The 15,854-nt window shown below is 40.5% G+C and overlaps 1 protein-coding gene across 4 annotated transcripts; it reads left to right on the forward strand.

Moving 5' to 3' along the window:
- Positions 1-8,776: 8,776 nt before the first annotated feature.
- On the forward strand, positions 8,777-15,463 carry LOC105042527 (uncharacterized). Of its 4 annotated transcripts, XR_003800941.2 has the most exons (6): positions 8,778-9,060; positions 10,648-11,232; positions 12,675-12,990; positions 13,136-13,213; positions 13,322-13,700; positions 13,808-15,463. XR_003800941.2 is itself a non-coding variant. In XM_073252825.1 (5 exons), exons 1-5 carry the CDS (start codon positions 9,053-9,055, stop codon positions 15,349-15,351), a joined length of 1,074 nt encoding a protein of 357 aa, XP_073108926.1. In that variant the 5' UTR covers positions 8,777-9,052; the 3' UTR covers positions 15,352-15,463. The 4 variants fall into 4 exon arrangements, 3 of the variants coding, with proteins under 3 accessions (XP_073108926.1, XP_073108927.1, XP_010918088.1); XM_073252825.1 differs by lacking the exon at positions 13,322-13,700 and having other exon boundaries at positions 8,777-9,060; positions 15,265-15,463; XM_073252826.1 differs by lacking the exon at positions 13,322-13,700 and having other exon boundaries at positions 10,651-11,232; positions 15,265-15,463.
- Positions 15,464-15,854: the final 391 nt, after the last annotated feature.

The raw sequence follows: 15,854 nt of genomic DNA on the forward strand, positions 1-15,854 counted from the left end.
GCTTGTGCATGCTTCCGTTCCTTTCTTGTTTGATTGCTTAGACATTCTGATATATTAGATTAATTTGCTCAATTACTTGCACTGCTTCCCATAATTCACAAAGTTTTGGGAGTGGATTTCTCATTCATCTATTATTCTTAGTTTTTTAGTTAGTCACTTTGATGATCTTAACTCTCACTCTTAAGGCCTCTTTCACCTACATGGATTATTCTTCGAAGATATCCTTCTGAATCTTGGTTTATGGGGGACTTGATTATGCTTCTTTTCTTGGAATGTAGACCAAAAGTTTCTTAAGCTCACTAGAGAAGATGAACAAAGCTTCTTACCAAAAAAGGAAAAAAAAATCGAAGATGAACAAAGCTTAAAAATGATCATAATTTAGACCTATCTTTGTGGTACTACATCCAATCAAGCTTCAAATCAGGTGATTTTTGGTCCCATGCTTGAAGTTCCTTTTGAAGCAATTGCTTACAAATTAGGCATAATTTCTAATTAGTTTTGCCGTGTGTAACTTATTTCTGCATATTGCTGAAATATGCTCTCAAAGTCACTTTCCAACTTACCTGCATATTGAAAATAACAAAAATGACTATTAGATGACTAAACTGAGATTTTGCGGGAGGTTCTTATTAAAAACCTGGATCTTGTCATTTCATCATGTTTGGAGTTTCTTGTTGAATTAATAGGATAATGGTTATTTTGTAAGGCACCGTTCGTTGAGCAACATTGTAACAGAGTTGGGGTTAACCATCTCAATAAGTTAAATTAGTTGTAATGAAGTATCTGATTTTATTTGTGAAATCCTGTCTGTGGTCTTGTCAAGATGGTAATAGTGACTATTTCTCTGGCAAACATGAGAATTGAATGGCACCTGTAACATGGACTTCTTGTTTTAACACGGCTGTATAGTCAGACATTTTATGGTCAGCGGTATGATAACAAGTACTTCAATTGTTTGAGATGCTGAGATATTATTAATGCAGCAGCATTTCTCTGCGAAACATTATACATGAATGATGATTGCGACATTGAACTTTGTTAGTCATCATCTTGTCATATCTTCATGTATAGAGAAAGCTATAACATTGCGGTGGTAGAATGGTGTTCAGAAGAACCAGTCTATGAAGAGGTCTGAACCAGGTTTTCTATGATATGTTGTTGCACATTATCAAGTCAAGCTGAGATAGTAATAATAGAGCAAATATTTGCACACTATTCACTGAAAAAAGTTGAGTCAGCATAAAATTGTAAAGGTTAATAAAGTAGCAAGGATTCTGTCAGAGGAGACCATCCTGTAAGGAAATCCATGTAGAAAAATCTAATTAGTAGAGAACCTGAGGGATCGTTTTTGGAGGCTATTATATCTAAGTTGGAGAAAAAGTCATCTCACTGGGCCTATGCCGGTGCCTGGTAGCCTGTTGAAAAGGTGGGAGGGTTGATGTTTGGCGGACAACCTGTTAAGGTTTCAGCATTAGGTACTGCTGGAGCGACATCCATGGTAGAGTTTGGTGCAGAAGGCTTTTATAAGCCACCCTGTAGTTGAGATAAGGCTTGATACTAATGGTTTTATTAACTATTTGATTCTTCTGGATGAATTCGTGTAGAAGGGAATCACAGGTAGAGGAGCATGGAGTCAACTGAAGAGTGATGAAATCTGACTCAAGATCAGGATCTGGAAAGGATAATTTCCATCTATCATGCTCCGTCAAGGGATAGCCTTGACAATTTGTCTTCCACTGGAGATTTGTCTCGGTCAAATCTCTCTTGTTTCTACAAAAGGTTGTTTACTCTATCACAGATAATCATATTAAACTCACCTAAGAACGATTTGTTTGCGTTTTGAAGCAAAATAAGAAAAAGAAAAATAAATCTTCATTATCGATTCAATTTCTGTATGAATACTTGGTAGATGAAAAGCCCGTATTGTTTCAAAATTTTGTGACCACCTGTCAATATCAGTTATGCTGCTGGTTCTCCGTTAGCACCCTTCCCTTCCCTACTTTTATTTGCTTTAGGTTCTAACCACAAGTCAGAATTAGCTGTTGTTAGGTGGTTAATAACATATTTACTATCCTAGAGCCTATCTGGGAAGCAAGATTTCTTTACCCTACGAGTCAAAGTTTCACCATCCTTTTTATTTTTTCCCGTTGCTAAAATTAAGTTGGTGGCTTGCTATGTTTTATCAGAGCAAATATCTTGCTGTCTCTGAACATTTGTAACATAAGCGAGGTCCACCATCTACCCTCGGTTTGCACATCATTTGTATCTTTCTGTAGGATCCGTATCCAGCTTGGTGCGTGGCCTGGAATCAAGATTGACGGATGGTTATGATCTATCTGTCAGCTGGAACGAGGCTTCCAGCTTTTAGGGGGTTAGCAGGAGGAAAGCACAAGCTTGCTTTTATGTGGAGAACAGGTTGCATCATAAATAGTAGGGATGGCCAAAAATATTGTCAAGAAATCCTGATCTACTCTCCAACAATTTGCTTCGTATAAAGAATTCCCATCTATCTATATGCAATCAATAATCTTTGACTGCCCTCATTTAATCTCAGCAGATATATTAAAGTTTTGTCACGAGTCCGTAACGTTGCGTGGCCCATGCCCGTGACTGAGGGGGAAAAAGGGTGATAAATTTTTATCTTGCTATTCTAAGGTTCTTTTAATCAGGCCATGACTTCAATACACAACCGCTATGAGATGAAGAGAGTAATAAAAATAAGATGGCTGCAAGACTGGTATCTATCCTCACCTTATGGAGCACATGCGCACACGTTCATTATGGCCAATAGATCAGAAGGTGGTGACGTCTTCGAGTGATTTCGGTATCCATTCCTCTCTCTCTCACACACACATCATGCTTTATTTTTATGTAGCTTCGTGGACCCTGGCTAGACCATTAATCCTGTGAGTGGGGAATGGAAGTGGGTTGAGTCGGCCTGGACCCAACTGTTGGTCTCAAGGTCTAGGATGTGTGCCTGGTTTTCCGTCATATAAGTTGGGCTGGCCGGCTTTGTGGTGGTTAAGACCGAAGTGAGGCTACCATGGGTCAGGTCCGGAGTTGAGACCCATGCAGGCAGAAATGGGTCTAGATTTCAAATCAGTTGGGTTCAAAAAGGATTCTGGTTAGTTGTGGGGTCTGTGGTTGGGAAGCCATAGGTTACGGTAAATCTACCGTTGATGCATAAGAGGATTTTAGTGCAGATAGGTGCTTAAACTTTACTCTTTTTATCCTTTTTGGCAACCGTGGTTGAAATTAAACTCTCATTCCCCTTTCTGGAACTGCAAGTCAAGAAGAATATTATTTACCGAAATTGCTTCTAATTTTATTTAGTATAATTGCATTATAGCTTTGTATTTATGCAAACGAAGAATATCGTATTTTTTGTTAAATGATATCCATCGGCTTTAAACTATAATGATTTTACAGAGTTGATTTCATCTAGTTACCAGGTTCCTGAATCGAGCTAGTCTGCCTTCCACTATCGGATACCTGAACAAAAATTGGTTCGTGGTTCCTATACTTTCATGGTCTCTTTGACGTGACTAATATTAATTCCAAGATTTGTTAATCGTCTTCATGGGGTCACAATTGTGTTTTGGTCCTCCGTGGAACATCATTTTCTGAACAATATGGAGGGAGGAATAAAAAAACGTCTTATCTCCATCAGCTTTTATGTGTGATAGATATTAATAATTTTCTTGCAATGTTTCTGGAGGACCCGTAAAACTTACCGGATTTATTGTCGTACACGAGAGTCTGCTGATCATATAGTTTTCGACTTGGAGCTGCGGGACCGATAATTTTTTTATCTGCAAAACGGGCATCCTGAAGCATTTTCTCACTTTTAATCTTTAACAACTATAGTTTTTGCTACATCTGCTGCTGTATACGTTTTCGAATAGCAGAGTCAAGCTTTTAAGGTTCTATTATTCTTAATATGGCCAGCTTACCTAGGTTTTACCGAAAGTCAAATGCTTTCTTATTTACCATAAATGTTAATCACGCTCCCAATATTGAATGTGAAAAATTGGAAGCATGGTTGTTGCCAAATAAGGTCACTTGGTCATACTTTGCATAAAATCCTTTTGGTCAATATTGGTTTTCTGAAACACGCTTGCATGCACACATATATAAGAATACATATAATCTCGGAGATTTGAACTTTTTGGTTTCTATATCTTGATTAACAGATTTTCAAGTTACTTTTGTCACAAAATTTACTTTTGTAAAAATAATCTAATATTTTGATTATTTATTTTTCAAATGATAAGGTTGAAGAACTTACTACTATAGTTTTGATTTTTTTTTTCTTTTTTGAAAAGCTTTTATTTTTTTTTCATGAATTTCATCATAAAAATAGATAATATTTTGCATAAAAATCATCAAGAATTTTTTAAACTCTTTTGGAGTCAACTTGGTTTGGAGAGATTGGTTCATTTATGATTGGTGTGATAGCTATGATTCCTCAAGTCTCACATAATTTGATGAGACGCACCGCTCTATTTGTCATTGTTGATCTTATCCAATCACAACCTCGAGACAAATTATAGATCTTGATTGGAAGATTAGACTTTTCGGGTCCAAGTCGGCATCAGAAAGAATTCCGATCCAACAATCAACAACAAACCCACATACTTGAATACTTACATATCATTCTAAACCAAGGTAAATAGAATTGGATGGTGTTTGAAGTGGTTCGCATTCTGGATGGATGATATAATGGCGGTGCCACTCCACTGCGTCACAATTGGAGGAGAAATCCGTATTCATCACACGATCAAGATCATCCATTCGGCGTGATGCCTCCTATCCATCAGCATGTCAAAAAGATGCCCCTTTTCTAAATATTAATTTTTAAACGGAAATGGGAAAAATAAAGCCATCACGAAACCCTTACCAATATATTGGGCTCTTAGGGCAGGTGTTGGTCGCTTCATCGTTTCCAAATCATAGTTACCAATCCGTCGTTGGTGGTGGGTCCCAAGTCGCATCCTACGAGTGTCATCCGTCGAATCTAACGTGCTGGGTTACACGTGCCCGCGAGTGAAGGTACTCCAAAGATAGCATCCCCTTCTACGTCCATCATAGCCGTCCATCCGATTGGATTGATTCGCTGCGGGGTTCTTATCAACCTCCATCCCGATCCCTGGCCGTACGATCGGCTGTGGTTCCCATATTACATTACTAAGAAAAATTGAACCCAATAATCGCAAGCCAATTAGAGTCAAATGGCACGCTCCGTGATTGTCGAAGAAAATTGGTCGGGAAGAACCCGTTTCCCTGAAACAAGGGGAGGGAGGGTACATAAGCCATTCCTTAGATTTTCGATCGGACGATTGGGGAATGGGATCTCAGGTTGCCCTAGAATCAATGGATGGGACATATAGGTAACGGAATATTTAAAATTAAAATAAAAATAAGTAATTAAGTAAGTTAAGTTACCGCTCGAATTATGAAAAGACTGTCATAAAAAAAAACCTTTTGCTGATAGGAGGTGAAGGTAGCATGGATGTTATTTATCCAGATTCATTTTTATATCCGAATCAATTTAGATATAGATAAAAATTTAGATATCTGACCAATATCTGTGTCCATATTCATATCCATCAATGAAAAATGGATATAGATAGATAATTATCCGATCCGCATCCAAATATCTGAATCTATATAATTTTATATAATATTTATTAATTTTTAAAAAAAATATATAGCTATATAAACATGTTATTAACTTGATTTATCATTTATTTAATAATATCTTTGATTTTATAGTTATAAAATTTAATTATCTAAGTAATAGCTATAATTATATCTATACTTCTAATATCTGAATTGTATCTATATCCGTTTAAAATAAATATAGATATAAGTTTTTATATCTAAATAATATCTATTTTTATATTTGTATTTGTTGCGGTCTAAGGTCAAGCTCTTGTAGTTTACGGTCATAATCGTTTAATCGTTGTTGGGATTCATCAAAATGTCAGAAATATCCTAGGGTAGAACCTTTCCCGAAAGAATTAGAAGGTGATCGCGGTCTCTTTTCTTTTTTCGAGATTCGTTGAGGGGAGAGAGATCGGTGATCCTTCGAATCAGTATATCGAATATGTCGGGAATCAACACTATGCGAGTGCTAAACAGGTTGAAGATCAGTACAGTGAGAATGTCAAGTTTGTTGATGGGATGGAGAAAGGGGTCGTCGACTATGCTTAGACGGCATAGTTTGTAGCGTCGGTTCCTCCGGCCATTGCTGCCGCTATTGTTGCTCCGTAGCCTATTGCAGATTATACATAGCTTCTGTAAAGATTTTCACCTACTGCATCAGGATAGCGAATTGTTGCTGGTCTGCTGTAATCATCGGATGTGAGGCACTGGGTTCTGTATTAGTCATCGGAAGTGCTTCATGCCGGGATGAACGTTGAGCGGAATATTTTGTGCTCTTGTCTTGGCTATGGTTTCGCTTTCCCCTACCTAATGCACCAAGCTGTTGCCATAAATCTCTGATGAGATGATTGATCGTGAGTCGAAATCTTGTGCTTGGTTGCTAGATGGCGAGAAACTTGAAAAACCAAATCCGATTGCTATAAGTTGTCCGATGGAGAATCCTTCAATGCTAAAGTCAATCGGAGATTGGGAACAATCGAAAAGACCAAAATATGAGAGCAAAATGTTTAATAGTCTGAAAAAATATTATCTCAGTCCTCCCGCTTACCACTTTAGATAGAGTAGAGCAAATCAATATCGTGTAAATTTTGCCCTTTAAAATTCGAGACACGAGAATTATTGTCTTTAGTGGACAGTTACCTTATTAAGCTGCCATTAAAACTAAGGGGTGAATAGTGGATGGTTATTGTGCCCCACGTTCTCATGGTCGTGGGTAGATGAGATCGTGGGTAACACCCACGTTGAATAACTATCGCTCGGCCTCTATTATCTCGTGATTGAGAAAGTTGGCAAAAAATCAAAAAAATTACTAACTGGATAACGAGCCGTGCGCCAAATTTAGTGGACTAAAACCTGACTAAGTCCTAGTTGACCATGGTCGTTGGAACTCTGAATTAGTTCTTCAACAGGTATCAACATTGGCGTGGTCCTCTTAATCAGTTGCACACTGAGTCGGTAGAGAAATGAGGATTACACTTGATCGGTTGAGAGACGAGGATTTACCCCAACAGTATTCATCGGACAACAAATATGGATGTAGATATGGTGGTATCCGATCTAGTTTTAGTTCTAATTGCTGGTGTCGATAAATATACCTTAAATCTTATATTATTATTTTTTTCAAAATATATAGAAAAAATGAAACATGGCAGAATGGTTTACAGTGGCATACCCGTATCCCACTGATCCACGGTAGTGCTGGCAAAATATGATCCGATCCATCAATCCGATAAGTGTTCGACTCTCCATAAACAGGTTTGGATTTAGGCTAAACGGGTTCGGATCATAAACGGATTGATCCGTTTAATAATTGGGTCGGATATGTATTTTATATATCTGATCCGTTTAACCCATTTAACTCTGTTTAATATTTAGATTGGATTGAATCAGATAATCCATTTAACCTGTTTAACCTATTTCTGATCCATTTAACTCGATCTGTTTAACTTGTTTAAAACCTGTTTAATCTGTTTCTGATCCATTTAACTTGATCCGTTTAATCTATTTAACCTGTTTAACCTAATTTAATTTATTTAATAAATGGATTAAACGGATCGGATCGAGTTACCTGCTTAATAAATAGGTCGGATTCAGATTTAAATTTATGATCTGTTTAATAAACAGATTATATTTGAATTGATCATTTTTTGATTTGATCCATTTACGATTCGATTCATTTATAATTGATCCGATCCGTTAGCCACTCCTGATCCACGACAGTCCAAAGGTAATCACCAACCAACGTGCTACGATGCCTTCGGCGCCTAACCGATGGATACTGTTTCAAACTTGCGATTTATTGTTATAACAAAAATAGTGATTAAATCTTTACCAAAAGTAAAAAAAATAGTGAATAGATTTTAACGAATCAGCTAATAATGTGTCACTATAGTCTTAGACAATACTTTTTTTATTATAAATTTAATCACTGTTGTAATAGGATGATATGACTTGGATTCCATTTTGGCAAGCGCCATGCGAGCACGTTCTTTACGACCGGTCAAACACATCGGCCACCTATATAATTTGGGTTGTTATATAGAACTCATTATTTTAAACCGTTATAACGGCCGTTATGGTAAACCGTGGATGTTTTCAGACTTTCACTCTCTCGCCCAGACGCGAACCGGCTTTATTGGCGGCCGCAGAATTACCGGCCTAGTGCTTCTAGAAAAGAGGAGTGGGCTTTCCAATAACCGGTGTGATAGTATAGTTTGCCAGTTTACCGAAAATACATTATATAGATTGCCACATAAGCGACAGCGAGTAACAGCAATTCCATCTGACGGTCACCATAAAAGGTCATACCGAATCGAGGGTGATATCTGTTTCAGAGATGATGGATGGCAGGTAGGTATCTCTGATCGCATTGGGACCATTATACGGATGAAGGATGGAATAAGTAATCCCACGCACGAACCGCAAGCGGGACCCTTCTTATTTCGGAAAAGCCCGTAGCAGGCCACCCTAATTTCGAAAACGCCCCTGGGCGTCGGGAGGAAACCAGGGCGGAGCGGAGGAAGGGGCATTTCGGAAATTGGAAGGCAAGAAGCGGGGGTATTATGGGAAGGCCGCTTTCGATAAAGCCGCTATTTTAACACCATTTCTCCTTCATCGTCCTCGCTGCTGCCTCTCTTCCTCCTCCTCCCCTCTCTCTGTCTCTCTCTTCCCCTGTCCTCCCGACTGACTCCTCTTTCTATCTCTCAAGCTCTTCTTCTCGTATCTCCTATAGATTTCTTCTGTTTCTCTGAATCTTTCTCGCATCCGAGAGACGAGAACTCCGGTTCTTTGGAGAACGCCATCGATGCGCTTCTCTCGAGAAAGCTATGCGATTTTTCGAGAGTTTTGAACGGCGAACGCTCGGTGAATCCCCTCGGCATTGGACATGATGAGGTTTGCTCAGATCTCTCGCTCTCTCTTCCTCTCTCTCTCTCTCTCTCTCCATCTGTCTCTCTGTTTTGGTACTTTTTTGTGGCGTTCTAATTTCGAAGGTTTTGGATTCGTTCTCATGTGGTCTCCTAGTTTGAGATCGATGTTTTGTTTCTTTTCTTGTTGATAAAGAGATCGCTGGACTGTGGAGGATGGAGGCCTCGAGCGCTTCTCTGGTCGAATATTGCTTTGTATTCCAGCGGGTCTTTGGTTATAGATCGAGTTTCCTTGGTCTTGGGAGCGGAGAGCCGGTCGGTTCTGGCACGGTTTGCTCTCCTTTTGCCGAATCCGGCTTGGCTTTTCTGGGATTCCGGCAATTCGACTCTCTACCATTTTTGTTTTAGTTGTTGTTCTTATCGGCTGTGGTTTTGTCATTTTAGGCTTTTGACCGGAAAAGGAGAGCAAACGTCGGTTCTCGTCGAGGTTTTCTGATCTGCAGCGAGGGTCTTGGATCACGCTGCTCCCCTGCGGTGCCTTTGTATCGGTTGTTGTCATCGATTTTCTGGTGGTTTTCCCTGAGTCTTAGAGTTTTTAGATCGGCTAGCGCTGGATTTCGGCCATATATTGGGAAGAGATGGTCTCTGGGACTTCTTTTTCCTCTGCCTCGTTTGTGGATTTCCGGCGGAGCGTTGCCTGATTTCGTTCTTCCTATGAAGACTAAGTTAAGAGGCGTATCAGGTTTCTCTAGAATCATTTGGGAGAATTCCAGGGTCGAAGGAAAGCAAGGCTAGTATTTAGATGGAAGCCCAGAGCTATTTTTTTTCCGTATTTTCTTTTATTTTATTCCTCTTCTCCTTTGTTTCTCGTTTGGTTTTTCTTGGGATTTAGTCCAATTTGTTTTCCAGTGGTGATTGTTGGAGATCTCCGGCGATGGTAGCCGGCGGGCTAAGAATTCGCCGGATGGCCATCTCTGTGGTGGTTCTCCTGCTTTCTGTGTTCCTTTTTCTCTTATTTTTTCCCTTCATTAAGATTTTCTTAAAAAACTCTTTATTTGAAGTTGTAAGATGAGATTATTGCGTGTGTTGCGGTGTTTCCTTTTCATTTCTTGGTGGTTGAAAGATCTTTCAGAGTTTTATAAGGAGTTTTGTTGTTCTCTTGTTCGAGGCCTTCTGCTTTAGTTTCTAGAAGATACATGACCTTTTTTTTGGTTTATCTCCCCCTCTTTTACTACCTGCCCTTCTTCTTTACGAGACAAAGAGTTGATTGTATTGGATTCTATGGATCGAGTTCTTCGGAGTTCGATTGATCCAATTGATTTTCCATGTTTTTCTTGAATATTACCTAAGAAATCGAGCAAAATCCTCTCTCCGCTGTAATTTTGGCAAGAAGCCTGGATTTTGCTCATTTAAAGGCCTCGATGCTATTTGGCATACAAAGAATCCACATTTCTTAAACTTTTCCCTTCTCTGAAAGCTGGATGTGTTGCCTTTTGCCCGAATCCGTCTTCGATCTGCATTTCTGGTCTTTTTGGATAGCTATAGCATTAGATCCTCCACATATTGTTCGTTTCCGTGCCCTTGATGACCTCTTTTTTTATCTTCTCTTTGTTAGCAGATACAGAGTAAGCCCAGATTGCGTCCCGCTCAGCAACGGAAGGAAGCACAGCCTGAGAGCCTGCAAGGAAGACGACGCCGACAACGGTGTCCGGACCCCAAACTATTCCCCCTTCGAAGGCAAACCTCTGAGGCGCTCCGGATCGGGATCGACCGCGCATCAGGACCACCACTTCTCCCACGTCTCCTTCCCCTCCGACCCCTCCCACTCCGAGAACCAACCGCCCTCCTCCTCCGCCGCCGCCGCCGCGGCCGTCGCCTCCACTTCCGCGGCCGTGAAGGCCCCGAGCCAGCACCATGAGATCAACGGGGTGTCGCCCGGGGGCGGGGAGGTGCTGCTTCAGTGGGGCCACAACAAGAGATCCCGAGGGGCGAGGGCGGAGAGCCGGGGGGCGGCCGGGGATGATTCGTCGGCCCACTCACGCATCAAGATCCAGCGGAGATCGGCGGCCGCTGGTTCAGAGAAGCTCGCCGCCGCGGCGGCATCGGCAGCGATGCCCCCGCCCTGTGGGTCCTACACGCGCGGTGCCAATCTCCGCCCCTGCTTTGCCACCCGCGACGCCATGACATCTTCGTTCCACAGGTATCCATTTTCAACAACTCCTCTCTGTTATCCCCCTTTCTCTGTTTTTTAGGAAAAAAAACTATTCGACCTTTTTCTCTGTTTTTTTTTTTTCCCCCTATGGTAACCTATGGTTAGAGGGGAAAGAACGGATGCTGCTATTGTGTTGGGTGCCTGGAGCCAGGAGAGTGAGTTCGTTTCTCTCCTGGCTTTAACTTATCGGATTTTTTATTTTTAATTCGTGGATTTTCTTTTTTTTTTTTTTTTAATTTTCAAATTCATCTTGGTTTAGTTGTCCTGAAAACCCTATATATGGTATATGCAAGCTGTGTTATCCGGGCGTAAGTTTGAAGGCTATATCTCTTTTTGGGATGGTCTATTTTGTAGAGTATATATTTTTAAAAAGTTTTTGGTTTGAAAAGATAAGTAGAAGAACTAGTTTTATGACATCTAAAGTATATTATAAAAGTAAAATTACTTCTTATTTTGTAATGTAAAAAATAAATAGAGAAAACTGTAATTAAGAGAAATATATATTTTTTCTTTTTGATAGAATTGAAGAATGCCTTTCGTGATTTTTTTTTGGATATTTCACGAAGCTCAGACGGGAACTTTTGGCTTTTTAGTCTTATTTTTTTTGTTACATAAGCTTTTTAGTCTCATTACTTGTACGCGAACGTTTGAGGTGGAGTGCGAAAAAGTGAGCGTGTTTGATATCATGCTTTGGTTTCGTGTACCTCTGGCTTCGGTTTATTTCCTGTGGGTTTTTATCTTCGATGGTTAATAATAAAGTTCTCATAGAAACTACTTAATTTTAATTTCGGCTGTCTTAGCTATAGATCTTGATTAGACAGGTGATAATTTCTGTAGGGTTTTTGTATTTTTTTTTAAACATTTTTTGTTCGTTCGATGGGTAATGCAAAGATCTTCTCTCCTTTGTGTCTTATCCCAATCGGTTCCATGTGAGAGAGAGCAAGAATCCCACCCATTTGATAGCCAAAAATACCTTGCTGCCCCTGCGCCGTTCTTGTTGCCCCAAAAATACATTATTTATTGAGTAGTAATTTTGATCTTACCTCTACGGTCTAATCTTCCTCCCCTCTCTGGAAATATTTTGGGCTCCTTTCCTGGTTACAGCAAACCCTAGCTTTTCTTCATTGGGAATTTTTTTCCCTTTTATTTTTGGGAATTTCTTTTTTGAAAGTAGTAGCTTAATTTGTTCGGAATGTGTTCGCTATGCGCGGAGGGCTCATCCTTTGCGTTCTTTGTATCGCCTCGGTTCGACACGGTAACAAGGAGAGCTACTGTGGGCTATAAATATTGCCACTTTCCACATCTTTTGAGTGGGAACCAAAGGGATATTAGTTGGTCATCGCGAGTGTCCCGTCTTCCCGTCCGTTTCTCACCTGCTTTCCTTTCGGACCTCTAAAAAAATTCCCCTCTTCTTTTCTCGCCATGATCAGGGGCGTCGAAGAGCGATCGGGCGGCCTGTCACGATCCGACAAGCGATCCCCGCCTTCCCCGCCGGAGAAGGCCCACAAGACGGCCCCCAACGGCACCGCCACTGACGCCAACCCAGCGGACTCGAAGCCGCCGTCCGATCAGGAGACAGGCGGCAGCAACACGGTGGAGAAGGTGAGCCTGGAGCACTTCGAGTGGCCCAGGATCTACATCTCCCTCTCAAGAAAGGAGAAAGAGGACGACTTTTTGGCGATGAAAGGCACCAAGCTTCCCCAGCGCCCCAAGAAACGGGCCAAGAACATCGATAAAAGCCTCCAGGTTTCCTTCCTTTCCATTACCTCTTTGTTCTATTTCTTGCAATTGGAATTATACCAAATTTGTCTTCGCATTTTGTTATTTATTTATATTTATTTTGTATCTATGGTCTTCCCTAATTTGTTATATGTTTTTGGGGTGGGTGCAGTATTGTTTTCCAGGGATGTGGCTTTCGGACTTGACGAGAGGACGATACGAAGTGAGGGAGAAGAAATGCGTGAAGAAGGTATTAACTATTATTATCAGTTTTTTTATCTTCTTTTCTTGAATCTTCGGCTCCTGATTTCTTATTATTTACACCACTCCTACTCTGATAATAATACCGAACAAATAGGGTACATGGACGTGGACGTATGGTGTCTAGCACTATGTCCATCCTGTGACCTAGCGAGTATTGCCTTTTGGAGGAGCATTCCTGGATGTCCGCCTCTTATTGCAGCCGTCTGATCGATTGGCCACTTTCCCCGCTTTATATCTTTTGCTCTCCCTCCCCTTTGGTTTCTTTTTTATGGGTAGAGGACAAATAAAATTATTAAAATAATAATAATAATTTTGAATAAAAGGGGGAAAATAATTGGTTGGCTTTCGCTGTCACGTGGGGCCGTGCCGACCGGTGGGTGCTGTCCTCATTGATGGTCACAATTAATAAAGGCATCCTTATTTCTTCCCCCCTTCTGCCTTTTTGGTCTTCCCCTTCCCTCTGGGGCCAAAAGGTTTTCCCCTGAGATTTATCCTATTTTATTATTATTTTTTGTTCTTATTATTTTCTTTTGGAATCTTGTGGGTGGTCGCAATAAATTTTTGTTGCTTTTGATCGCAGAAGCGTAGAGGGTTGAAGGGAATGGAGAGCATGGACAGTGATTCGGAGTAGTGATGGAGATGAGTAAGAGCGATAAGAATCCGAAGCCAGGGCTGATAAGAGAAAATTAAGGGGGAAAAAAGAGGAAGCGAAGATCGGATGGTGGAGCGTTTGTGATGCTTTTGTTTTGAGGTGTTCTCCCCCGCAAGATGCCCGACGCTAGGCATCTTTTCTGTTTCTCGCTTATTTTTCTTCCCTTAAACCTTTGGTTTCCCGTTTGTTTTTCTCTTTGCTTTCTTTAATCTTTTTGGTTGTTCTCTCAAGCGGATGGAGGAGTGGTGTCGGCCCTTCCAATCCTCGAGCTCTTGTACAGATCTCCAGTTCCCATTTTAATGAGAAGAAATTCATCGAATGAAATTAGTAATACCTGTGATGTCCGTGGGTAAACTTTTCAAGGAGGCTTTTGGGAATTGAAGAAGGGTAGTGGGTGCGCACTCAGGGCCCTAAACGTGGACATGATTTCTTCTTCACTTCTTCTATGGGATTGGGCTATCTGTTTGACTGAGAAGCTGCATGTTTTTGGACTTTTCCAACGCGTCCGACCTCACATGCAAGTCAAGCCAGCGACAAGGTACACAGTGTGGGACAAGTTTGTTGAGAATTATCCGGAATAATTAATCCGCATCCCTTGGATTTCGAGGATCGGCCAGTCTAAATGCTGGGTCAGCAAAGGGCAAAAACTGGAGAAGTTTGAATTCCGAGTTACGCCCCTCTCCAATGTTTTTCCTTTTTGGTGCGGGTCCCCTGCCTGACAAGAGTTGGAACAAGGTTAAATACAGAACGATCCGATGGCCTTGGCTCCAAAATAGCGCCTAGGAAGCGGTCTGGCGATGAATCGAGTGACTTTAGTCGCTTAAAAGTCCAACTATTAGTTAGATGCTGTTTTCTTTGGCCATTGGCTGTACATACCTAATCATCTGCGTTTCTCCATTCTTTGTATTTTATGGCGCCTGTCTGCTAGTTTCCCATACATGCCCGCGTGCTGTTTTATAGTTAAGAGCAACGTTATCGATGCACTCCGGAGAAATAGCGGTGGAGAAATAGCGGTGGGTGTAAGAAGTGTTTGGCTGCCCAAGATAGGGTTCTTTATAAAGAAAGTTTTTGTTTTCAGGGCGACAAAGTTGTTTGTGCAGCTAAGAAGGATGGAAGACTTGCTGCAAAGATATGACAGCGAAACGTACAAATTTCCCATCCATGAGGGTGATTTGGAAATACAAACGCAATCCTAATTATGCCTTTTGCGCACCTTGGTGTTGGAGGAAGGCACACCCTTGGCTCGGTTTGTGATGTGACAAGTTTGTTGCTCTGGCCAATCATACATACCACATCATTTTTTTTTTTTGGGTGAAGATGCATAGAACGTCATTTTTTATTTATTCAATTATTGCATCCCATCATAATCCTCATGCATTCCACAGGGCTCTATCTTCTCTTCACCAAAAGAGAAAAAAACAGGGGGCTCTATCTTCTCAGGCAGCAGGGCAAATTTAGTTTCAGGAGTGTAGCCTTCTTTGGGAGGATCAAGCAGTATCGGTTTAACCATGTAGATAACTTCAAACTGTCACTGAGAGATATATGATTTCTCCTTTCAAAAAAAAAAAAAAAAAAAAGGAGAAATCTCTCCTCAGCCATTGACTACAATTTGACAATATGACAATTTGTTTGGAGTGATATTTCATTTACGTTCTAATAGTTGATGCATGATGCAACTTGTATTTAAGGATATACATGCTTATGCATGTTTTTGTATCTTTCTATACTGATTTTATACATAAATGATTCCTCTCTCGAATTAATTTAGTATTATTTTAATCTCTTTGCAATAAATCTAATGGCATCTATGGAAATTAAGAAGTTAGAAATTATAACTTGTGATCCACATAGATCAGGGACTAAGAAAACTAAACAACCATCAATATAACGAAATGAAGGATAAAGCTTTTGTTGGGAAAAATTTCGTTTCGGCAGAAGATAAGAAGAGATCGGAGGTCCAGCATGGTAACAATTT

Source organism: Elaeis guineensis, chromosome 2 (genome assembly GCF_000442705.2).
Source record: "Elaeis guineensis isolate ETL-2024a chromosome 2, EG11, whole genome shotgun sequence".
NCBI lineage: Eukaryota > Viridiplantae > Streptophyta > Magnoliopsida > Arecales > Arecaceae > Elaeis > Elaeis guineensis.